Source organism: Saccopteryx leptura, chromosome 2, assembly GCF_036850995.1.
Source record: "Saccopteryx leptura isolate mSacLep1 chromosome 2, mSacLep1_pri_phased_curated, whole genome shotgun sequence".
In the NCBI taxonomy this organism is placed as follows: domain Eukaryota; kingdom Metazoa; phylum Chordata; class Mammalia; order Chiroptera; family Emballonuridae; genus Saccopteryx; species Saccopteryx leptura.
In genome coordinates, this window is record NC_089504.1 from 350,659,012 (window position 1) to 350,684,642 (window position 25,631).

The 25,631-nt window shown below is 56.3% G+C and overlaps 1 protein-coding gene across 2 annotated transcripts; it reads left to right on the forward strand.

Annotated features, from left to right (window-relative positions):
- Window positions 1-17,029: 17,029 nt before the first annotated feature.
- Window positions 17,030-25,279, forward strand: TMEM92 (transmembrane protein 92). 2 transcript variants are annotated; one of them, XM_066364534.1, is made up of 6 exons: window positions 17,040-17,147; window positions 20,258-20,293; window positions 20,777-20,802; window positions 21,623-21,697; window positions 22,067-22,262; window positions 22,486-25,279. In XM_066364534.1, the coding sequence occupies exons 1-6, from the start codon at window positions 17,079-17,081 to the stop codon at window positions 22,597-22,599; spliced, it is 516 nt and encodes a 171-aa protein (XP_066220631.1). In that variant the 5' UTR covers window positions 17,040-17,078; the 3' UTR covers window positions 22,600-25,279. The 2 variants fall into 2 exon arrangements, with proteins under 2 accessions (XP_066220633.1, XP_066220631.1); XM_066364536.1 differs by lacking the exon at window positions 20,258-20,293 and having other exon boundaries at window positions 17,030-17,147.
- The last annotated feature ends 352 nt before the right edge of the window (window positions 25,280-25,631 follow it).

Genomic DNA, 25,631 nt, shown 5'->3' on the forward strand with positions numbered 1-25,631 from the left:
AGGTCTCAACTGTGAGCCAGACTGGCGTAGGTCAAGGAGTGATTGGCAGCTGAGACAGCCCTCGTGAGAAGTGCAGCTGGGAAGGAGAGAGAGAGCCAGGGGGTGATTCGGGGTCCAGGGGTGCAGGGTGGTGAGAGACACTAGTGTGCAGGTGGGAAGGAGAGAGAGAGCCAGGGGGTGATTCGGGGTCCAGGGGTGCAGGGTGGTGAGAGACACTAGTGTGCAGGTGGGAAGGAGAGAGAGAGCCAGGGGGTGATTCGGGGTCCAGGGGTGCAGGGTGGTGAGAGACACTAGTGTGCAGCTGGGAAGGAGGCAGTCAAGTGGGAGGTGTGGGTCGCACCAGGAGCATAAGGTGGGGACCAGGGGCTGGAGCGGGTCCCTGAGCCTGGGGACAGCAGGTTTCGGGAAGAGCAGACACCACCTCAGCGGCCGAGGAGGACAATGCTGCCGGGGCCCCAGGTACGCGGGACTGCAGTGGGACACCGCCTGTCTCTCCATGGGGTTGCTTCTCCTGGGACGGCTGGAGAGGAGGTCTCTGCAGAAAGGGTCACCCCTGGGGGGGGAGTGGGGTGCAGTGAATGGGATGCAGTGGGGGGAGGAAGTTTTGTGAGGGGAGGGAGCTCAATGAGAAGAAGAGGGCAGGGTAGAGAGAGGAAGGTTATTAAGTAGGAAGAGGCTCAAAGGTCCCATTTTCTTGTCTAGACAGGGAGCACCTGAGAGCAGTGACTGTCCCCTCCCCTCTGACAATGAGCCCGCAGCCTCAGAATGGGGAAGTGAGGAAGCGCCTCTTTGCTCGTGCTTTTCCAGGCTGGGGGTGGGGAACAGGGACCGTGAGCCCCACATTTCCTGCCTCGTGGTGGATGTGGGGAAGAGAGGGTCCTCTTCTCCCCTCCTCAGCTAAGCCTTTTGCCCCCGGAAAGGCGGCCGGGGTCTAAGTAGAGGGTGGGAATGGCAGTAGGGAAGGGGCTCGGGGCTCACTCTCCTCTTCCATCCTTTCACTGTGGGGGCGGCAGGGGGACCAGCAGCCTCCCGCTGAATTTATTACTCATTTTGCTCTTGGCTCTTCTGGTGGAAAAATCGAAGCGCTCCCCTTGGTACAGCCGAGGCGGAGAGGGTGAGCGGCTGGGAGTCTGTCCTGGCAGGGTAGCGAGGGGCAGGCGGGGCCTGGCCGGGAGACACGGCCCCCCTTCTCGGCCCCCTCCGCGCCACGTGGCTCTCGGGCCTGGGTGAAGCCCGGGGGCTGAGGCGGGGGCTGGGGCGTGGGCGGAAGCAAGCACTGGCCTGGGTTTCGCCTCCGGCCCAGAGCACCCTCTCCCCTGACCTGCCTTCCAAACACGTTCCAAAGGGTGACTTAAAACCCCCTCGGGCTCCTGGAAGAAACCATGTCCTCAGACGTCAGATGGGAATAGGGCTGTTCCTGAAGAGGGAGACAAGCTGTGCGCTCAGAGGGCCCGCGGTCAACCCGCTGGCCGTCACCTGAGCACCGGAGGATGTTGGAGTCTCTCTGTCCATTGTCCACGTCACCCTCACGCCCCACCCCCAAGCAGCATTAGCCACCTCTGTTGTATAGGAGGGGAACCCAAGGCTTGAAGAAGCCAAAGGTCGCTGAGCCTGGAAGGGGCAGAGTCAGGATTCGAACCCAGCTATTGGATTCGTCTGGCTCATCGGACGGTGCTCTTTCCCTGGCACTGGAGACAGTGGGAAGCCCTTCTCCCCGGGCCGGGTGCCCCTGCACAGCTCCTGGGTGGGCTGCCCACTCAAGGCAAGAGCCTTGCAGGAATCCATGAGGTGCTTTGAGACATGCTTCACCGCAGCACGGACCCCTGGCCTCACCCACTGTCCCTGGTCCCTTATTTGGCCCAGAGGGGCCTGGGGAGACCTCCCCTCCACCAACCCCTCTTACAGAGTGGTCACCGCCCCCTTCCAGCTTTCCAGCAGCCCCAGTCCCTGGTCCCGGCCCCTCTTCCCGCCGGGTGGAAAGAGGAACCCGAAGAGGAGCCCAACCACTTTCCCTCTGGAATCTGCTGCCTCGGCTTTGGATGGAGAAACCATCTGGAGTGTATTATGGGCAGTGGAGAAAGCTGAGAGCAGGAAAATGTGAGTTGGCCCCGGCAGCAGCTCCCGTCTGCAGGAAGAGGGGGCTCGGTGCTCTTCAAGGGCTGGGCCAGCAGCTGCCCCCACCGCCCCAGCCCCTGGAGGGGGCAGAGGAGACATGCACCCAGGAGACGGTGGTCTGAGGAAAGCACCTCTGCAGAGCCCAGTTTGAAAATGCTATCTTACTCATCGTCCCATTTCATAGATCAGCCCAGGGCCCAGAGAGGGACAACAACTTCCCCAGGGTCACAGAGCAAGTCAGGAGTAACAAGATCAGAGTTAGAATCCTTCCACATAGATGCACATACCAATGGACACTGGAAGTCCCCAGAATTGAGGTGGGGGGTGGAGTGGAGCAAGGGGCAAGCTGGAAGCTCCCCCTCAGCTTCGAAAGTGTGAACAGGAAAGAATAGCCTTCATTCTTTCGGGTTCTCCATTTCCTGCCTCCCATCCCACTCCTGCCCGACATGCTGCCCTCCTCTTGGACCCAATCCCTGAGGAGAGGACGGCTTGGTCTCGGGGTGGGGCCTCGAGGTTCTTCCCTTGGGTCCCAGGAGCCCGCACCCCCGCGCCCGGCCCCAGCTCCAGACGTGGCAGGGGAGCAGGAGTGAGGTTTCTCTGCTCCCTCCCAAGTGCTGTGCTGGCAGCTCCCGAAATAAGAATCAAATGTGGGCTTGGCAGAGGGCGCGGGGAGGGAGACGCAGCCGGCAGCTAGCGCGGCCGCACTGGGCTTCATTCTTTCCATTGTAACTTCACCTCCTAACCTCTGGCATTTTAATTATTCTCCTACCCGATGGCTCTCCCTGGGCCAGAGGGTGAGCTCACCCTTTCCTCTAGCCTGGAAGGGGGCTGGCTGCTCAGCCCGGACCCCCAGCCTGCTCCCGGGAAGCTGGATGGGGGCCAGGCTGGGGGCGAGAGCCGAGCTGCTTGCTCCCTCGGGCTCCCGCACTTCCTGGAGGGGCCTGGAGGGGCCTGGAGGGGGCGGGCTCCTGGGCATCCAGCACCCAGGGCTCCTGTGTGAATCACGGAGTCTGCACACCCACTGCTCCATGTTATGGTGGCCACTGTCTTAAGCCAGAGCATCACCGGCTCAAAGCCCATTTTCTGGACTACGCAGTCCTGCTCAGTGTGGGCAGAGCAGAGCCTGGGACCTGAGCCTGTAGCTCCTGGTCCTACACTCTTTCCAAACCCAGGAAGAAGGAAAGAATAGCTCCACCCTGATTATTTGCCTATTTCCCCCCAATGATAATTGATTGAAAACATCAGTTTGATGTTAAAACATACAAGGACATAGTATGGAGTAAGAAGTGAAATGCCTATGTTTTTTGTTTTTATTTTGTGGCAGAGACAGAGAGATTCAGAGAGAAGGACAGACAGACAGGAAGGGAGAGAGATGAGAAACATCAGTTCTTCATTGCGGTTCCTTAGTTGTTCATTGATTTCTCAATATGTGCCTTGACCGCAGGCCTTCAGCAGACCGAGTAACCCCTTGCTCGAACCAGTGACCTTGCGCTCAAGCTGGTGAGCCTTGCTCAAACCAGATGAGCCCGCACTCAAGCTGGCGACTTCAGGGTCTCGAACCTGGGTCCTCCACCTCCCAGTCCGATGCTCTATCCACTGCGCCAGCGCCTACTCCGGCATGCCTATGAATTTTTAAGGTAGAAAACATGTTTACAAAGATGTCCATTTGGGGTGGTCCACAGACATCAGGGAGCCTCCTCCTCCTAGGCCTGGCCATGAACTGGGGTGGGACACGATCATGTCTGTTTGTGACCACTGTGCCTGGACCCCAGGCTGCCACTGGCCATGCTGGTGGGTGGCAGTGGGCAGCCTCGGCCCGTCCTGGGATGCAGAGGCCTTCTCTCGCTCCCAGGCCTACAGCTAGAGCTCTCTGCTGGTTCTGTGCATCTCCTGAGTTCAGTGACCATAGGGTTAGCAATGCAGATGGGGCAGCCTCCACGCTGACCCCCAGGCCAGCACCTCAGTCAGCCTCAACCAAGACCCAGCCCGGGCCCAAGCCCCAGAGGCCCAGCTATCAAGGGGAAGCCATATATCTTCTTCCTTCTTGCTCTGTAAGTTTCTCCTGAATGAATGTTCTATCAACAACTGACTCCTGTGCACCTACCTGCTGGCTCCAGGCCCTGTTGTGGAAAGTTCTGGTCTAGGCAAAGCGTGAAGAGCTATTTAACAAGGAAGGAGTGTGATGGGAGAATTAAGGTGATAGCAGCCCCTGGAAGGAAACTCCTGACCCAAGCTCAGGGAGAATGTCAGGAAAGCCTTCTCCAACTAAGAGGAGCCTCGGGAAGAGGGTTGCAGGCTGCGGGAAAAGCACCCGCAGAGGAGGGGGTGCTGGGAAGAAGACCTTAGGGTAGAGGCAAGTGGAAGACGTGATCAAATGTGTGTTTTAAGAAGATATCTGGACAGTGCGGAGGAGGGGTTGGAAAGCGATCAGCACGGAGGTGAGGTGGCTACTTGGACGCTGCCACGAAGTTCCAGGTGGGAAGTGAGGTGACCAGGTCCAGGCTGCTGGCAGCGGGGTGAAGAGGTGGCCAGATGGTCAGACATGCAAAAGGTAAAAGTCATGGGACTAGGTGACCGGTTGGCAGAAAGAGAAGGATTGACTCCGGGTTCCCGGTCTAAACTTCCAGCTGGGTGGTCTACTGTCGAGCATGGCGACTATGACACCTGTGACATAGTCACAGGAGATGTCACCAGGTGGCTGGCTATGCGGAGATCCCCTGGAGATAGCATAGAGGAAAGCCAGGTCCAAACCTGAGGGGAGATGAAGAAACAGAACCTGTAAAGGAGCTGGAGAAGGAGTGGCCAGAAAGACAGAAGGGAAACAAGGGGAGTGAGGGGCCACCAAGGTCCCCAAGCAAGACGCCGTCTTAAAGGAAGCACTGGGCAGCAGCATCAACAGCTACGGAGGTGGAGCAGGCTGTGGCATGAGAAGGAACACATGGTTTAGGGACCAAGAGGTCTTTGCCTCCTCTGGTCTCCAGTCAGTCCCTCTCACTGACCCAGCCTGGCCCACTCTCTGCCCTGTCTCATCCTCTGCCTGTCCCCCACCTCCCCACCTCAATGCACCTTCACTCTTCCCAACTCTCTGCACTCTTCTCTCCTCTCTGACCCAAGGGCTCAATACTCCGTTCAGGTCCTGGTAGCTCTTCCTGACTCCTGAAATCACCTGCCTCCACCACCACCCATCACACACACCTCTCGCCATAGAATCACTCAGAGTTCCCAGAAACTGGGGTAGACAGGAGCACACACCACCATCTGGTCCATGGGTGAATCACAGCTTCCTCTGATCAAGCACCCATGGGGTGCCAGGCTCCAGGACAGCTTCAGGTAAGCCTGGCACCTGGAGGCTTATGGTTTAAAGGAGAGTGAAACAACATCCCCAGCAGGTCCACGTAGAGTGGGAGGAGAGGCCCAGAGTACAAGCTATGGGTGTTCACATCCAGCGGAGAAATCTGAGCAGGCTTCATGGAAGAAGTGATTCTGCACAGGACTTCGAATGACTACCAGGATTTGGTCAAGGGGCAATGGGAGCAAAAGGAATTGCAGATAGAGGGAATGTGGTGAGCAAGGGCACGGAGGTAGGAAAGGAGGCCCAACATTTGGGCAGCGCCCAATAGCTCAGAGTAGCTGATGGCCCCAAAGAATGAGGCCAGAGGGGGCAGTAGGCTGCGCGGTGGATGGGTCAGATCATGCGGGCCTGAACGCCAAGGAAGAAGACCTCAGACTTTGTGCCTGGCTGGCTGCCTTTTGACCAGGGGCTTTGGGAACCTAGTGCTGTATCCTCACTCAGTCATTGGGGAAATACTGATTGAGCTCCTATTCTGTGCTATAAAGTGCTGAAGATACTGTAAGAGACAGAATAAAGTCCCTGCCGTCACGAGTTTAAGTTCCAGGAAGAGATACAGACTCTAAAGTCATAAACAAATAAAGACTAAAAAGTAAGCTCATGATAGGGACCGTGAAGAAAATAATGACCGGCCACTTGAAACTAGAGCCTGTGTTGTGCCTCCCCTCAGATCGAGGCTTTCTGAGGACAGAGCCCGAGTCCCCTCCATCAGACTGGGTGGCCGGCACCTCTGGGGAGGGACAGCATGGAGCATCCGAAGCAAGGGCTGAGCTGTCTCTGAGAGCTTCCAAGAATGGCTGCTTCTCCAGCCCAAGACCCTCCAGCAGGGTCCTCTCTGTCCACAGGCTGGTCGCTGCCCTCACCCCCGCCATCATTACTTCTCTCAACCAGCAGCCGCTCCTGGCGCAGCTAGGGCCCACGACCTGGATAGCCCAGGCCTCGAAGGGGGCTGTAGACTGCGGTCTTCTGCTGGAGAAGTCAGGTACAGAGGGGTCCGGGAGAGCCTCTGAGGAGGGACCCAGGGACCTAGGGTGGCAGGGATCTTGGAAAGAACTCACCTTCCCACCCAGGCCTGAGTGGGAGGGCTTCCCTCTCCCGCTCTTCATCCAGTTCTCCACCCCATTAAACCCTTAAATTAACCTCAGCCCCACCCGGAGCTCTAGAGAGTGCCTCAAAATAAATCCTAAATTACATGCTGCCTGGGGGCAACCACAGCTCTCCTTCCTCCTTCTCCAGCCAGCAGACCCGCCCTACCCAATGCTGGGGGGGCTAGAGCGCCCCTCTTTGCTGCCTGACCCTGGTGTCTTTGAGTGAGGCCCACGCAGGCTACACAGCTTTTCTGGGAGTTGTAAGGGGCTGGGGATGATATAAGACTCTCCAGGAATTTGTAGTCCAAATCAGGTTGCTTTGGGGCAATGTAACCCTTACACTCAGGCATAGCATAGGTCTGGACTGTCCTGGGCACACTGGGCATCTGGTCACCCAAGAATGTGACCCAGACTCTAGCCTCCCCGAGTGCTGCCTTTCCAGGGGACAGAGAGAAAGAGGAAGAAAAGAGGGAGGGGTGAGAGTGGTAGAGAGAGAGAGAGAGAGAGAGAGAGAAACTGAGGGAGGAGGATATTGAGAGAGAGAGAGACATTAAGAGTGAAACTGAAAGAGTGAGAAAGAAGAGAGGTTGGGAGAGAAATTGAGATAGAGATTGAGAAAAAGTTATTGAGAGAGAAACAGAGAGAGAGGTCTGCTTTCACCCTGGTTGCTGGGGGAGCAGTTCGGAACCCAGGGGACTCCCCCAGACACCCCCCCCCCAGAGGACTAAGTGGCTCTGGCTACAAGGACCCTCTACAGAGTGGGGAGCTGGCATGGCTATTTTGAGACCATGGACTTAAGCCAAGGACCTCCTTAGACAAAGCCATCATCCATGGTGGGAGCCTGGCTCCAAGGCTGGGGCTGGCCCCCTCAGGGGGTAAAACCAGGGGAGGGGAGGAAGGGGAGAAGAGAGAAGAAAAGAGAGAAGAGGGTGGGAGGTGAAGAGACAAGCGTACACAGAGAAACACAAATGTGGACAGAGACAGACACAGGGATGGATAATGACAGAGCGGGAGGGGAGGGAGAAGATGAGGGGGTACTTCCGGAACCCCAGGCCTGGCATCCCTGTCTCTACCGCGTGGCACCCATGGGCCTGGAGGCCTGCCCGATGCCCACGGTCTTCTCAGCATGTCTTCCTGCCCTCCACCTCCCGGAGTGTGGGTAAAGGGCCTCCAGCTGCCCAGGAGGGAGACTTCTGCCCTTCTCCCCGCCACTGCTCAGCAGATCTGCTGCACCCCCCACCCCAAGGGGGCTGCATGGAGGCTGAGGGTCCTCCTCCTGCTCGGTTGCCCTGCGGTGGAGGCAGTGTGAGTCCAGAAGGAGGACAGAGAAATAAGTGCTCCTCTCACTTGGACTCAGCCCCAGAGGAGGGGAGGGAGAGGGGTGAGAGGAAGGGGGTAGGAGAGGGGACAGAGTAGAGAGGCTGGGAGAGCCTGGGAAGGAGCCGTCTGGGCTTGAGTCCAAGGAGGAGTGATGGAGGTGGCCAAGGGTCCGGTGGTGGGTGGGTGGCGGCATTGCAGTGTCTGCAGGACCACGCACACATCCAAGTTCATGTTTCATGCTGGTGAGTTAGGGGGTAGAGCTCAGCCTCTCTGGGCTCCACCCCCAGGCTGTGAAAAGAGAGAGCAGAACTGCATGAAATGAGCTGGTCCCAGCTACCACCTGCCCACCACGGGGACATCTTTACACGCACAAAGGAATTAGGTGCCAAGAACTGTGCCAGACACTTGGAGGAGCAGGCTGGGGTGTGTGTGTGTGTGTGTGTGTGTGTGTGTGTGTGTGTCTGCTGAGGGTGGGGAATAGAGGTTTCCAGTGCCGCCTGAGAGAGTCAAGGACCCCTACAGCATAGGGTAAAGGGTGAGAGTCAAACAGCCCCCCTTTAGAGGTGGTCACACATTGTCTCCTGATTAAACATGATTATCTGTCTGCTTACTGGGTCCCCATGACTCCCACCTGCCCAGAAAACACTGTTTAGGGACCTGGGCATCAGACCTGTCATTTAGCTGGAGGAGGCAGCCGAAGCCACAGGCGGGAGCTGAGCCTCTGTGGAGAAGCGGTGCCCAGCCTGCGGCAGGCACTGTCCCAGACACTTACTGCCCTGTTTACCCTGGCACGGGCGGCTGGCACAGGTGGGGCTCTCCGGGGAGCGCCAGAGCCCAGCCGGCAGACCCCCCTGGAGGCCAGAGAGGAAGCCAGGACAGAGGCTCTGTGGAGCTGAAGGACGGGTACTTGGAGGGGCATCTAGCCAGCTGCACTTCTGGTCCTGGCACTGCAGCCCACGGGGCACTGCCCCCCCCAAAGTTCAGGGGCCCCTCAGCTACCCTGCGGGAGGAAATCGCACTAGCCTGAGGCCCAGAGGGTGAAACTGCAGCTCCGAGGATTCTGGAAGCCTTCCTCAGAGCCCCCCCCCCCCAACTCCCCACCCAGGAAGCAGGGAGAGGCTGGAAGAGGTGGAGGAAGGCCCAGGACTCGGAGCCCTGGCCTGGCGTGCCTGGATGCCTCACCAGGTCCAAAGGACCTGCTTTCAGCACCCAAAGGCACACGTGGCTTCACTTAAGAGAGCACCATCACAGCACCGGGACCCCAGCCAATCACTGTAGAGATGTCCCCACCTTCTCTCTCTATCATACAGACCATTAGAGACCATACTCTCACAGTCACCACGCCCCACACGCACATAATCTTCTTAGACGTGTCAGACACACCCCGCTCTTCCCAACTCCCGCCTTGCCCACATATAACCCACACTCCAGCAATGAGGTCACACATGCACACACACAAGTTCTCCGCACCGGTGCACCCTCCTCCCAGTGTGACACCCCCACGGGAGCCATAGAGGGGGTCTAACATTTCAATCTGGAGGTTCTCCCTGCCTCTCCCTGTCTATCCGTCCTCCCTCCTCCTCTGCTGGCCCCTCTCCCCACTTGCTGCCCTCACCTCTGCCTCGCTCTCCAGTCTCTGAACAATCTTTCAGCTGGGCCCCTTACCCTGAGGCCTTATTCCCTCCTCTCCCCAGCTGCGCACGGTGGGAACCTTGAATGCTGCACATCTGGGCAGCTTTCGGGCAGCTACCACTTCGCCGCCCCCAGGCCTGGGGGGCTGGGGACGCCGGAGGAAGGGGGCAGAAGCTGCCAGTTGCTCAGGACCTCACTTCCTCCTGCTCTCTTTCCCCCACCATGGGCCTGGATCCCTTCCCCCTCCCCATTCCAGGCTGAGTCATCCCCACATCTGGAGCCTCTGCACATCTGGAAGAGCTGAAGCCTTTGCAGACTTCTCCACGTGGACGCCCCTCCCCCACACTTCTTCTCACTCCCACTCCCACTAATAGTTGGGGTCTTGTCCCTCAACTTTCACCTGAGCCAGGCCCCTGGTCACCTAGCAGGAAGGCAGGCAGGCACCCCAGTGACAGTCTCAGAGAGACGACCTTCCTTGGCCTCAGGGCCTCTCCCCAGAAGCAGTAAACGGGGCCATTAGCCGTTCCCAGTTGGTGCCCACCCCACTGGGTGGGCAGGGCAGCGCTGGCCTTCGAGAAAGCAGGCCAGCCTGGCGCTGAGGAGGCAGTGGTTTGGCCCAGCAGGCCGAATGAGTTTATCCTGGCGTCTGGCCCTGAAGCCAAACATCCTCCTGTAACCTCGCAGACACATCAAAGCCGGCAGGGAAGGGGCCCTTCGGTAAAGGAAACCTGCAGTCCTGGCGCGTGACCACCTGGCTCAGAGCGAAGGACCACCCTGTCCCGCTCGGCAGCCCAGGCTCAGCTAGGGCACAGCAGCAGTCCTGGCGCGGGTGGGCAGAAAAGGACGCTCTTACCCCGTCCCCCTCTCCCAGCCCTTCAGTGCTGCAGACAGCGTGGCGATTTGCACCCATGACGGGGGCACAGCTGGCACCAGGACTCCGCTGGGCCCCTAGTCCAGGGCTCCCTCCCAAACTCACCCCTCCCACCCTCCAGGTAGGAAAAGCTGAGGGGCCAAGGGGCGCTCACTGTGGGCCCCTTGTGAAGAGGAATGTGCACTAAATTGTAGGGACACAGACTTCACCGCCAGCCTCACTTGGTCAGCAGGGGACCTCTCGGCGCAGACCAGCGGGGGATAGAAAGGGTAGGGGGCGTAGGAAGCTTCGGAAAATATAATAGCAGCTGAAGTGGGGTCGGAAGGAGAGAACTGGGCTGTGAGCCACGGGGCCTCTCAGGGGACAGCAGGGGCTGGAGGAGGAAGAGGGGCTGCGAAGCGCTAACAAGGGAAGGAGGAGGTGCTAACAGGGCCACTGCGGTGAGGGGGTCCCGAGCCAGCCCCGCAAGGCTGGCCTGGGGGTGAGGAAGCTGGGGAGGAGGGGCTCCCACGTCAGCCCGCGAGGCCGGGTTGTGCGCATACACACGTGCCCATGTATGTACACATGCGGACACCCTGCACACGCCCACACATGCGTGCATGCTCACAGCCGGAGCCAAGGCTGTCCTTGGCTGGGGGCCAGATGATGTGGCTGCCTGGAGGAGCTCTGATTTGCGGAAGAACGTGGTCCCGCCGCCGCGGCCCGCCCCGCCCCTCTGCTCGCACTCATTCTTTGCCTGACTCCCAGGTCCCTGAGAAGTGATCAGCGTCAGGGATGTCCCAAGCTGTATCTTCTGCACACTTTGCCCTGAGCCCCCCCGACTCTTCAGAGGACCCTCCCCTGAATATGACCAGCCCACAGAGGGGCTACTCTTTCCGCTGGCCTGCCCTGAATGCCCAACTTCTCTGGGACTTGGAAGTACCTCTGAAGTCTAGCCACAATCCCCTGTAACATTTGGATTTGAGACAGCGGACCCCAGAGCAGGGTGCGGGTGCAGTCGGCCCTCTTTCAAGGCATGAACAAGAGCAGAGCTAGAAAATGGGGGTCCGAGGGGATCCCCAGCCTGTTCCTTCTCTCTGGCTACAGGGCCCTATCTAAAAGAATCAACAGTGGGGGTGGGGGTGGGAGTTGTCTACAGAGAGGGGGGCGGGGCGGGGAAGCCTTGGGGAGAAGGAGCCCCCAAGGGAGGGGCCTAGGGCTGGGGAGACTCTCAAGACCCTTATCCTCTTCTACCTGAGTCTTAGTGGCTCTATTCCATCTGCCACCTCAGACAGCCAAACTCAGTAGCCCAGCCTTCCCCCTTACTCTCCCCACCCACCTCTTAGAGGTGTTTCCCTCTCTACCACTGGCCATGCCCCGGAAACCTACACTTTGGAAGGATAATGACTCCCAAATGCCGTTTTTGTCTCTGCTAAGCCTCGGAAAGGTGAGCATTAGTCCAGCTCTTCCAACCCGCTCATTAGGATAATAAGCTCCCTGCGCTGTTAATTGGCAGGTGGCATGCCTCCTTCCAGCCTCTTGGCCCACAGGTTGGCGGCTCAGACCTGGGGTCAACTCTAGAAGTCATTTATCCACCCTCATGCCAATCACCCCAAGAGTGAGTGAGGGGCTGGTGAACTTCAATTTCCAGAAAGAGACTCAGACCCTGGTCCCATGCCCAAGAATTCCTATCGGCCACCCAGCACGCATCCTGCCTCCTCCTGGAGAGTAGACCATGAGCCCAGCATGCCCCACAGGGTTTGTTCAATCCCTAGGGAGCCATTTGACTCACAGTGGGTGGGGGTAGTATACATTTGGGGAGGGGAGCAAGCAGAAGAGATGGCTTCCCCAAACCACACAGCCAGTGGGGTTGGGGAGCCCAGTTGGTCAGGATCATCCCCCCTCAGTCGAGAGCCCTCCCACCAAGGACTTTGGGAATTTGTTCCCTATCCTCCTGGAGAAATCTGGCCCCTGACCTCAGGAGGCCCCCAACCAGCTTCAATTCAGTGACAACAGAGCCAGTGTTTACTTGGAACAAAACACCATGGGGAAATGAAAGCTGAATCAGAACTGGGTCAGCCCCCGCAGCCTGGTGAAAACATTAGGAATTGTACACACATCTTCTAGGAGAGCAGTCCCGGGGGAAGGCCTGGGTGGGGGTGAGCAGGGAGGGAACAGTCACTTCTTGCAGGAAATCCAAGTCTTGGAAGGCTGTCTGGAGGAGGTGGTATTTGAGCTGAGTCTTGAAGGATGGGGTGAAAATTTGTTAGGTTTCAGGGAGGGGTCTGGGGACATGTGTTGTAGGTGGGGAGAGCTGCCCAAGCTGGGGAAAGGAGGGAGGCGGCAAGGGTCAGGCGAATAGCTGGGCAACCTGTGGCCAGGACGGATGGAGCACACTGCCTGCAAGGCCAGGTGGGAGCTGGCCATGAAGGACCCTGAAGTTTTCCCTGAGATGGGACTTGATTCAAGCAGAAGTGGGGAAATTAGGAAGCAAATTGGGAAGCAAGAGCATGACGTGCTCCAACATGGCCAATGGGGACTCCAGGCTGGTTGTTATGAAGATGATTGTGATGTCCCTGGTGAGCAACACTGCATGGGAACAGTGGCAAATGGACACCTGTAACAAGCAATGTCCTCTGTCCTCCGGAGTGCTCAGCCTGAGGGAGAGGTAGACACCTACCATGAGACCCACCCAGGCAGTGCTCGGGGAGCAATGGAGAAGCAGAAGGAGGGCAACCCAGAAATAGAGGGAATTGCTCAAATGTTTGGTTCCAGAACCACAGCCATATGCACATCCAGTCCCCTGTGGCCCTCTAGGAGGAGTGATTAATATACCAAGTCACCCTCTAAGGTAAGTCAAAGGCCCTCTTGGAGGGTGCAGAGCACAGAATGGACAGCAGAGGGGGCAAGTGAGCCAGCGTTCTGGGGGAGAACAGTTCTCAAAGGGAAGCAAGACCCTTAATTCTGCCTCTATGTGAAGTAGAGGAGCTCTGGGCCTCCTTCTTCTTCCAGGAATGAAACATTTATTGCATATTATTATTCAACTAACACTTATTTACCATCACTGTATTCCAGACACTGAGGGACTTATTTTATCCCCATAATGGCCCTAGTGATAAAATAGTTTATTCACCCTTCTCTCCATAGACGAGTTTAGTGAGACTCAGAGAAGTTTAGTTTCTTGACTCAGGTCACACAGCACACATAGTAAGTGGCACAGTTTCCAACATGACAGAATACTGTCCTTCCAGGCAGAGCTAGGCTACAGCAGAATGTTGTTCTGCAGACTTTGAAAAGAAAGATCCCAACCCAGAGCCAGAAGCCATTATGAATATCAGTGTCCACCATAGAAGGTGCAAAGGGGGGCTGAGAGGATCTGATCTTAGCCTGGCTCTCCCCCCTGGCCCAAGGCTCCCAGTGAGGATTCCACCATCCGGGGCAGCAGCTGCCTCCCGAGGCTGCCTCTGGGTGTGGGGTCCCGAGGCCCACGTGGTTCTGGTCCTGACTCAGCCTCAGTGTCCTGTGTGACTTGGCCTCCCCACCCCTCTGAGCTGCGGTTGGCTTCTTAGAGAAGGGGCTGGTGAGCTAGCTGACCACACAGGCCCTTCCAGCTGGGCCTTTGCAGGATGCACAGACAATCAGCTCGTTCTTTTGTGAAAGGGCCGGGGAGGTGGAGAGTGAGTATGAAGACATTTGGACTTTGCTGCTCTTGGGAAATCCCAGATGGAATTTGGTGTGGAATGTAGAGGGACCCACTGACTGGAAGAGGTCTCTGGGTCTCCCTGCCCCCTGCATGCCTGAGCACACACATGCATGCATGCACACACTTCCCTCCCACTGCCAGATTAAATGTTGAACAGAAGATGTTGGCTCTGTCCAGGACCCTCTTGCCTCTATACAAGAACAGCCCCCATCTGCTCAGTCTGGGGCCCCATTATGCTCCCACTCCCAGTCGACCTCACCCACTAAAAATTCTGGGGTCCTGGGAGCCACTGATGGATGCTGACAACAGGGCTTAGTGTTCTTGGCGTGGGCTGGGACCACCCATCTCCATGCCCCTCCTCTAACCTTATCAGCAGGAAGGAGCATAAAAGGGCAGTTTGGTGTGATGAAAAAAAACACTGGAAACTCAGAGGCAGGTCCCAGAGGCCCTCTGGACTCTGTCCCGTGAGCCTTACTTGCCCACTGGGCAGAAGTGCGCCATCTCCTCAGTGGGAAAGCGGGTGGAGGAGCTGTTCTCAAATGCCTGTGCTATGACATTTTAGGGATGCGGGCAGCGTTGCCAGATTTAACCAATAAAGATACAGGACCCCTAGTTAAATTTGAATTTTAGATAAACAACCAATAAATTTTAGTATAAATATGTCTCAAATTTTGCATGAGATATATTCATGCTAAAAAATATTATCCATTGTTTATATAGAGTTCAAATATAACTGGGTGTCCTGTATTTTTCTGGCAACGCTCGATCTGTGTCAGGTGGATGCCAGAGAGCCAGAGGGGAATGATGCCAGCTTCTGCCCTCCACCTGCCCATCCCCAAGACACTGGTGCCTGCCTGGTCCCTTCTCCTCAGCCCTCCCAGCCTCCCATGTCTACCCTTCAAGCTCTTCCATACCCTCTTCAGCACCCCTATTTCACTCTACTGGATGCCTTCCTCCCCAAAACTAACCCACCTTCCCCTTCTCTAAGGGCCACACCTCTGTAGGGCTCTGAGCCTGGGCAGAGCGCAGGGGGTGTAGTGGAGATACCCTCTCACCCTGGCCTTGAGTGTTGACACAGTGAGGCCAGGGCAGGGATGGGAGGGACTTAGAAGTACAAGTTAGTAAAAATGTCACCAAGGAGACAGAAGAATAATAGGCAGATGGGGGAAGGCTCCAGCACTCTGGACCCCCTGAGCAGAGGGGCAGGCAGGGCCCAGAGCCAACTACAGGGGCAGGAGGGAAGAAGTCTTCCCCCACCCCATCCACATTCCCTCCTCCAAACTCAGAGTCACCAGAAAATGCGAATAAAGGTCATTCTCTAGGGCCAGACCCCAATTCTACTTGGATTAGGAGACTGGAAGATTCTGTCCTTAGGGGCCAAAAAGGGCCAACTGATAATGAGAAACAGACAGGGGAAGATGGGGGAGAGACAGACCAAGAAGTTGGTGAGAAAAACACATATAGAGACAGGGAGACACAGGACCCAACCAGAGACGGGGAAATAAGTGGAAACAGAGACAAAACCAGATTTCTCAACTGAGACAAACAGATTAACAAACGGAAGGAAGCAGAGACACAGATGGGAAACAGAGGAGAACAGAGAGAAACGGAGTGGAGACAGACATAAGAACCTGAAACGGGAAGATGGACTGGGAGAAACGGGGAGGAGACAAGGAAAGGTTCAACTAAACAGCGATAACAGAATTGGGAGAGAGGAGAAACAAAGATAACGTGGTGAGAAAGCAAGAAAAGAGAGCCAGGGAAAACCGGCTGTCCTTTCATACTAACTTGGGGATACTTTCCGGTGGCAAAGTCAGATTTGAGACACTGCTAGGAGACGTCTGACAATCGGAGTACTGAGCATCTCCCGAAGCCCTCCCTCTTTCCTCCCACCATCTCCATTGAGCCCCCTCCCCAGGCGTCCGGGCTCCGTCTCAGCAACTCCGGCACTGTCTATACATGTCTCACCCGTGTTTGGGCGTCTGGCTCTCATCTTGCGCCTATCAGCCTCCCAGACGGCCTCTCACTCCGCCCACCGGCAAGCTCCCCGGGGAGGGAGCTTGGGAGACCCAGCCCCAGGTCCCGCTCCCAGCCCTGCGTCCCCACTCTCCCCGGGAATTCCGGGTTGAGCGATGCTGCCACCTGCCGGTCGGTCCCCGGAAGCACAGCACGCCTCGAGGGCTGGAACGCGGCAGTCGAGGGTGGGAATCCCGCCTCTCTGGGCTGGGACCGCGTGCGCGGGGTTCTTTTCAGGAATTCGGAGGGCCTTGCTCGCTCGCGCGGAACCTCGCCTGGCTCTCGCACAGCCCCACGTCAGACCGCGGAGCAAGCCTCTGAACCCTGGGGCTTTAATTGCCCCTGTTGTCAAAAGGAGGAAGTGTACCAACGCCTCCTCCCAGTATTCCAAGGGAGGTAGGGGGACATGGTTGTCCCAAGGCTGGGCTCCTGGTTATCCTTTCCCAGAAATCAGCCAGGCCGCCCCTTCCTCCCTTCTTGACCAAAATAAATAAATATATAAATTAAAAAAGAAAAAAAGAAAGGGGGGAAGGAATGTGACACCTCTCCCGATACAATCCCCTCAATGCACTCCAGAATCGTCTCCTCCCCTCAACCCCTGACCCCCCGGAGGCCAGGAGGGCAGGGACTTGCAGGGGCCCGGCTCCCTCTGTCTGCGCCCCTGTCCCCGTGCCCCGCGCAGCACTCCCTCCCTTAAGCCTGGGGCCACGTCTGGGTGGAGCAGCATTTGGGAAGCGGTAGCTTAGCAGCCTTGAACTGATCCCCACAGTTTTTTTCAATTAATTTCTTCTAATTACCAATTACCAAAAACCACCCGGACCTATCCCCATCTCCTACCCGCCCTCTCCTTGCCCCAAGTCCGGCCCATCCCGGCGCATAAGCTCCGCCCCCATCCCGAGGCGGGACCCCATAGGTGGAGAGACGTGGGAGAGGTCGCGGCCCCGCCTCTCCCCGCCTCTCCCCTCCTCCCTTTACACACGGAAGCTCAGTGGCCCCCACGCCAGGATGTCCGACGCCTGGGTCCTCGGCCTTGTACCCACCTTGCTGCTCGGCCTGCTGGCCGGCTTCCAACAGGTGAGCGCTTGGGAGGTGAAGCAGTCGAACTTTCAGGACCCTCCCCTTGTGGGTCTAGGGCCTGCTTCTGGCCGGGTCACCACCTTCCATTGTTAGGATTTCCTCGTGACCGCACGCTATTAGCCACTTCCTTTCTCCCTTTGCTGGAGAGGTGAGGGTGGGGGCAGCGGAGGGAGGCCCTGAAAAGGCCGAGGTTCCTTCACTTTGGCGGACTGTGTAGTGACACTGGCCCTCGCCCACCACCATCTGACACTTAGCGCCTCTCTGTGAGTGGGGACTTTGACCCGCATATTAGCCTTGGATAGTCCTTCCCGCTGCGTCAGAAAGCGGGGACTATCTGGGACTGAGGTTGGACGCCTGGCCAGCCTGTCTCCCCAGCTCTGTTCCTCCAGTGCTGGGTCACCTTGGGGAAATCCTGGCCTTCTCTGGACTGTTGATTTGCTTGTGCCCTAGGGGAGAGGAGGTCCCTTGGTCCCTTTCTAAGAGTAGGGGTAGGATTCCAACCATGATAGGATTTGATCTGGCTGCCTGACCCAAGGATGACCTCTGAAATCTGTGATTCGGAGAGTGGGCAGGCACGCCCACTCTACTCCTCCAGAGATGGGGAAGTTCCAGCCAGTCTTGGGATGGGAGATTATCCTGGCAATTGATGTGAGTCTAGAAGACAGATTCTTAACATCTGCTTAACATCCAAGGGAAGTGCCAGGCTGGCTTCCCAGGACAGGACACCTTCACACACGGTGCTGCTGACTGTCAGGACGGCTTTGCTCCTGAAGCCCTGGTACTCCGCAGTCACTGGGCGATCAGTTTGTGCCATAACCAGGCTCTTATTGATTCCTCCCAACATCTCCAGGGGACAGGCACTGCTCATGACCCCTGTTCACCTGTGAGTACACTGTACAGTCATGCTCTGATTAGCAACGGGTGTGCATTCTCAGAAATGCGTTGTTAGGTCATTTTATGGTGGAACATTGTTGAGTGCGCCTATGCTACACTAACCTAGATGGTATAGTCTACTACACACTTATCCCCTATCGTCTTTAAGCCTATAGAGAATGTTACTGTACTGAATTCTGTGGGCAACTATAACACAATGGTATTTGTGTATCTCAACATAGAAAAAGTAGAGTTATAATGTGGTATAACCAATTAAGAAATGGTACACCGGCCCTGGCCGGTTGGCTCAGCGGTACAGCGTCGGCCTAGCGTGCGGAGGACCCGGGTTCGATTCCCGGCCAGGGCACACAGGAGAAGCGCCCATTTGCTTCTCCACCCCTCTGCTGCGCCTTCCTCTCTGTCTTTCTCTTCCCCTCCCGCAGCCAAGGCTCCATTGGAGCAAAGATGGCCCGGACGCTGGGGATGGCTCCTTGGCCTCTGCCCCAGGCGCTAGAGTGGCTCTGGTCGCAACATGGCAACGCCCAGGATGGGCAGAGCATCGCCCCATGGTGGGCGTGCCGGGTGGATCCCGGTCGGGCGCATGCGGGAGTCTGTCTGACTGTCTCTCCCTGTTTCCAGCTTCAGAAAAATGCAAAAAAAAATAAAAATAAAAATAAAAATTAAAAAAAAGAAATGGTACACCTGTACAGGGCTCTTCTATGAAAGGAGCTTGCAGGACTGGGAGTTGCTCTGGGGAGTCAGTGAGTGAGCGATGAGTGAACGTGAAGGCCTTGGACGTTACTGTACACGACTGCAGACTTTATAAACACTGCACACAGACCACACCAGATTTATAAAACAATGCGAGGTTCAGCAAGCAGCACAAGAGAAAATGGTTCATTCGAGAGACTGAGTAAACACGAGATGTAATGAGGCTGCTCTGGGGTAACATGGCTGCTGTTTTATAGAAAACTTTCTTAAGTAGAAAAAGTACACTAACAATAACAGGGTAGTACTATAGATATCAGCAACACAGTCCTTATTATCATTATCCAGCACTGTACTGGACATAACTGTGTGTGCCACACATTTGAATGACTGGCAGTGCAGTAGGTTTGCTTACACCAGCATCACCACAAGCATGTGTAATGCATTGTGCTTCGACGTTTTGATGGCTGTGATGTCACGAGGCAATAGGAACTTTTCAGCTCCGTTATCATCTATGGAACCACCACTGTATATGCGGTCTGTCATTGACCAAAAGTGGTTGTGTAGCCCGTGACTATAAGCCGAGGTTCCCCGAGAGCATCCTGACTCCTGATAGAACTCAGGCTCTGGACCTCCTCGGACAAGACCGCCCCTAGTATGATGGGAGAAGAGAATCTGGGAGGAGATCTCTACCCCACCCAAACAGGAACTCAGGGCAGACTTACCAAACCTGTTCGTATCTGTTCTGCTTAGCTGGGGGCCAGGAGAGGGAGGAGGGACAGGGTCTGGGATCTGAAGGGGAAAGGGCTGCCACTGAGTGTCTGGACCCCTTGGTCTGTCCCCACCTCTGCTGTGGCCCCTCTGTGCTGTGTGGCCCTCACCCTCACTGGGGTTCACTGCTGCTCCAGTCCTCACCACCCAGGGCTTGTGAGAAGCTGGGACTCATATGGGACTGATCACGAAAGGGAATCAGCGCAACTGTTATTGGCTGTCAGTGGTATTCTTAGCTTTACTGCCATCGTCATTAGCAATTGAAATGTTACTGAAATACATATTTCAAGAAAAGATATAAAGATAGGGTGGGTCTCGAGCCCTGTTTTGCCCTGGGAGACGGGGGTGTCGGATAACTTCCGATTCCTCACTGTTCCCAGCCCGGTGTTCCTCCTCAGACCCAGAAAGCAGAAAGGGATGGAACCGGGTGCTTAGTGAAGGCTCTTTCATACATGCTGCCAGTTTCGTTGTGTTTTCAACAGTAATGAAACAGACCAAACCCCTGCCCTGTGGAGTTTACACAGCAAACACACAATTAAGATAAAGGAAAACATATAGTATGTTAGTTGATAAGAGCTGTGCAGAAACATTGAGCACAGTGAGGGGGAGGGGAGTGCTGTGGGGCAGTAGATGTAATTTTATGTATGATGGTCAGAGAGGAAGGTGCTGGAGGCAGTCTAGCAGGGACCTGGGGGAAGAATGTGCCAAGCAAGGCTTACACATAATTGCTATTAATTGGATTAAATTCTGGACAGGTGCCCTGGCTGCCCCACAGAACTGATGCAGAAGAGGTGAGGAGAAAGGTGCTGATTACAGAGAGGAGGGTCTGAGCAGCTTCAAAGAGTCAGGAACCTCCCCAGCCTCCCCCAGGGCTGGTTGCTGGCCCCAGGGAGCTCCTGATGGCTCCCTGCAGGGCTGCCAGTGACCAGATCGTTGTGGCTAGAAACTTGCCTGCGGTGTGCGGTGTGAGGAGTAACTGATGGGCAGCAGGAGAGTTGCTGGCATCCTGTGCTATAGCTGTCAGAAGGCATGAGCTTATAGACTGGGCGGGACAGAGTTAAGGTGGCGTGGGGGTGTGGTCAGGAGAGGAGGGAGAGCTGGGGGCCTTAGGTAGGGTAGCAGCTAGGGCTCCCGCCATTGCCCTGGGGAACACGGTGGAGGGAGGCGGAGAGTGGGCTTGGGGGAGGATGCTGATCATTGGGGACCTGCTGGCTGTCTGGTACCTGGATGCATCTGAGTTTTTGACCCTAACCTTTGCCTCCTTTCTTCTGCAGGCTACCGCCAAATGTGGCCTCTTCGTGTAAGTCTTGGGTTTGGGCTAGAACTTCCAGACTGGAGAGGTGACACCTCAAACTTGCCCTACCTGCCTTCCTGGGAGGGAGACCTCACCCGTCATCCTTACGCACTTCCCTTCGAGCCAGAAACTGTCCCCCACCCCCACCCCCACCCAGAGCAGGGGACTCTGCCCCTTCCTGTCCCCACCAGTCACCCCAGGGGGAGTTTCACACTTGTGGGGCTTCTGTAGCCTAATCCTCCTCCTTTCCACTGTAGTCTCAGGCCGTACCCCTCTGAGGGGACCCTGGGAGAGGGGACAAACACGTGTGACCTTAATATATAAATGCCAGGAAGCCTGAGCACAGTGCAGAGGGACTCGGGGTGGTCTATAAGCAGAAGAATGTTTCCATCAAGTCAGTACTGGATGTATGTGCCAGGGACACCTTCCCCTCCCCCTCCTACTCTGTGGGCACCAGCAAGGTCTTGCTGCTCCTCAGTTGGCTCCTGGACACTCCTCACTTGCCCCTTCTCCACTGCAACACTCAGTCCCCACACCTGTCCAGTGAGGTCGGCATGACATTCATTACACCCATTTCGTGGATGAGGAGAGTGAGGCTCAGTAAGGAGCATGACTTGGCACAAGTATACAGGGCCAGTCCTGAGATGTACCTGGAACCCAGGTTCTGATCCCAGCCGCAGGTACCTCCCACTGAGCCCAGACGGAGCCCCTGCCCTCACCCCCCATGGGGCACAGCTTATGCCCTGAGTATAGGGGTGCACTTGGGGGAGATGGGGATCTTTCTGCCACCCCCTTGGTAACAGCAGCCTCTCTGCCCCACCCACAGCACCTGCCCTGAAGGGTTCCAGTGCTGTGGTGACAGCTGCTGCCAGGAGTATGAGCTCTTCTCCGGCCCCTTGAGGTGAGCCCAGGGCCACTTTGGGCACAGTGGGGGGGAGGGGTCATGGGTCATGGGAGGGAGAGGGGCTCAGGACGGTGGCCTGGGCACAGCCGGGGGTGGGGGGGTCATGGGTCATGGGAGGGAGAGAGGCACAGGACGGTGGCCTGGGCACAGCCGGGGGCGGGGGGGGGGTCATGGGTCATGGAGGGAGAGAGGCGCAGGACGGTGGCCTGGGCACAGCCGGGGGGGGGTCATGGGTCATGGAGGGAGAGAGGCGCAGGACGGTGGCCTGGGCACAGCGGGGGTGGGGGGGGTCATGGGTCATGGAGGGAGAGAGGCGCAGGACGGTGGCCGGGGACTCCGGGTGATGTTGGTGGCTCCTCACCCCAGGATCTTCGTCATCATCTTCCTGGTCGTGCTGCCCATCCTGTGCATCTGTGGCCTGGCTAAGTGCTTCTGCCGCAACTGCAGAGAGCAGGAGCAGGACCCCATGGTGGATCACGGGGGACCCCTGGAACGGCCCTCCATGGCCCCCGCGGAGACAGTCAGGGTGGCCACGTTTGAGCCTCCGCCCCCCTACAGTGAGGTGGGTGACTGTTCTAATCCCTGTTTTGCTCCTTGGCCTTCTGTATCTCCGTATGGTATGGTCCCGATTTTTAGAGCAGCAGTGACCGTGGAGGGCCTTCCTGCCCCCAGGAGAGCTCTGTAGCCAGCATGGGGTCACCCGCTTCCCTGGTAGACTGTCCTCGCATAGGAGGCACGGCCAGTGCCAGGCCCTGAGAAGACTCTGTCCCCTCCTCTGCCTGCAGATTATTTTGAAGCCGGTCCTGGACATGCCCCCCATGGGTCCGCCCCCGCCCTACAGCCTGAGACCTGAAGAACATTCTGGGCTCCCCAGGGGCATCGACAACCCAGCCTTCTGAGCCACCTCCTGCCTGGATCGGCCACCTCTTCCTCAATGCCACCTGGATCAAGCCAGAGACGCCTGGGACCCCTGAAACGCCCCTGCCCATCCTGCTACATCACTGGCCTTTCTTGGATTTAACTTATTGCTTTTCCTGCCCCTGTTCCACTCCAACTGTCTCTCTTGTCCCAGGAGCCGGGCTGGGTGACGCTGTTCCCCCACTGCGCCCACCCCCACTCCCAGCCCGAGGTGGAGGCTGTCGAGAGGAAAACGTCAGCCGTGGGAGGTGACTGACAGTAGAATGGGCTTCTCGGAGCACAGAGAGAGCCCCATCCTGACTCTGAGATGTGAGGGGCGTGGCCCGTCGCGGGAGATGGGACTACACAGGCTTGGAGCCACCTCCAGTACAGACTCCCTAAATCACGCGATTGCTGCTGAGTCTGCCTCTGGCTATGTGGGGCGGTGAGGCCAGACCCTGTTGGGGAACTGGGGGCAGGATTGTCACTGCGCCCCAAATCCCACCATTGGTGAGTCACCTCAGGACACTGAGCCTAGAAGAGCAACACATCCGTGGGCCACCGTCCTGAATTGGATCTTTAGAGACGTTTTGACCTCCCATTCCTTGAGGTCTCTGGATGCTAGAGAGCCTGGGCAGGCAGCTGGGGGTGGGGAGGGAGTGACCGGCGGGAGCTTCTGCACCCCATCGTCCTGCACGGCTAGCTCCCTGACTCTCACCATGGAGGAGGGGAGTGGGGAGGCTGGCCATCTGGAGGGCAGGGCTTCCAGGGACCTTGATCAGCCCCACCCGGAATATCCTGGAGGGAGGAGAGGAGAGGGCAGAGCCGCCTTCTCCTCCAGTCCTGTGGTTCGGGGCACCATGACCATAGTCCCTTCTGCAGGGTTAACCCCTAAGAGGAAAGAAGCTCTCAGCTTTACAGCACAGGGTCTGCCAGGCATCAGAGTCAGGAGCCTGGGAGGGGGGGGGCGTGCGTGCGGAGTGAGAGGGACCCCTAGCTCCAGTGAGGGAAGTCCCGGAGCTGACGGTGGTAAACGCCAACCCCAGTGGGAGCACGGTAAGCAGTGGGCTTCGCAGACCTGGGGGAAGGGCTCATCCTCAGCCTGGACACTGCCTGCCTTCCATCAAGATGACATGGGGTCTTTAAATCCTCCCCACAGCAGTAGAGCAGCCTGAAGGCAGGTGGTCCTGAAGCCTGAGGTCTTTAAATCCTCCCCACAGCAGTAGAGCAGCCGGAAGGCAGGTGGTCCTGAAGCCTGGCATCGCTAGCACCTGGTGGCAGAAACAGCCAATGCCGTGGCTCTGTTCACAGTTGATGGGCGTGGGCGTGGTGGGGTCTTCTGGAGGGTAATCTAGCAGGATCCGTTCATGCCACAGATATCTACAAAGGCCCTACTATGTGTCTGGCATCGTGCTTGTCACTGGGTCCAGGTTAAAATTTTAAATGCACGTTACCCAGCAGTTCCACTTCTAAGAAAATCCTTCAGAAATGCTCATACACAAAGAGATGCCCATCATAGCATTTTAGCTGGGGGTAAGTGTCCTGTGACAGGAGGCTGTTACTATACCTGGCTCATGCATATTGTTAATGCTGTACAACCTTTAAAAAGAATGAAATGGGTCTGAAACACCAACCTGGGACCATGCCCCTCACTTATTATAGAGAAAGGGCAAGTCGCAGAACAGTAGCCTGTGATCTCAATTTGTAAATATATATATACGACATCATACATATACTGTATTTCCTTTGCAAATGTATAGAGAAAATCTGGAAGGATGTGAACCAAACCACACTTGCCCCACTTTTAACAGTGGCTGGCACTGTGGGACGGAGGAATGGAAGTAGCCAGTCATGAGGAAGTTGTCTTTTGTGTGCTGTCATTGTTTGTATTTTTACCATGAGCAAGCATGGCTTTCACAAATTTAAACAAGATTTTTTTTTTTTAATGCAAAACACAGCTTTAGAAGTTAGTGGGCCCTAGAGGGTTGGATCAGCAGTAGAGTGTCAGCCCATCGTGTATTATGTCCTTGGTTCGATTCCTGGTCAGGGCACACAGGAGAAGCGACCATCTGCTTCTCTACCCTCCCCCTTTTCTCTCTCTCTCTCTCTCTCTCCATATATATATATCCTTCTCCCTCAGTCATGGCTTGATTGGAGAGAGTTGTCTTCAGGCACTGAGGATGGCTCTATGGTCTCCGCCTCAGGCACTAAAAAATGTCTCCGGTTGCAATGGAGCAAGGGCCCCAGATGGTCAAAGCATCATCCCCTAGAGGGCTTGCTGGGTGGGTCCCGGTTGGGGCATGTGAGGGAATCTGTCTCTCTGCCTCCTCTCCTCTCACTAAAAAAAAAAAAAAAAAAAAGTTAATAAAAACTCACCTTGTGAACTTTGATCGACGGCAATTCATATATTATCAGCCCTGCTATGAGGAAGAAACTAGAACTCAAGACGTGGCACACATGACATCTACGTGACGATACACAAGGGACATGGGAAAGCCTGGATGCCTCCAGACATGAGAACATGTGATGTCCATATATGAAACATACAGGACTGTGACCAGCGCTTAGTACATGTAGGCTGGCTGGTTGGTTGGGTGGCCAAGCAATTTCACAATGACTGAGAATTAATTCCTTTCACTTGCTTTGGCAGCTCAAATCCAATGACTGAATAATAAAAGATGGAATCACTTTGGGTTTTTTTGTTGTTGTTGTCAACTTTTTTTTTTATTCAATTTTTAGAAAGAGACAGTGATAGAGAGAGAGAGAGAGAAAGGGGAGAGGAGCAGGATGCATCAACTCCCATATGTGCCTTGACAAGGCAAGCCCAGGGTTTTGAACCGGCGACCTCAGTGTTCCAGGTCGACGCTTTATCCACTGCGCCACCACAGGTCAGGCATGGAATCACCTTGTATGAATGAATGAATCAATGTGAAGATCTGCTGTCAGACATTTATAAAGATACATACAGTTTGGTTAACAGCAAGGTGGTACTTCTGTGGCTGTGGACTTGGGCTTCTGTCCCCAGAGGACAGGA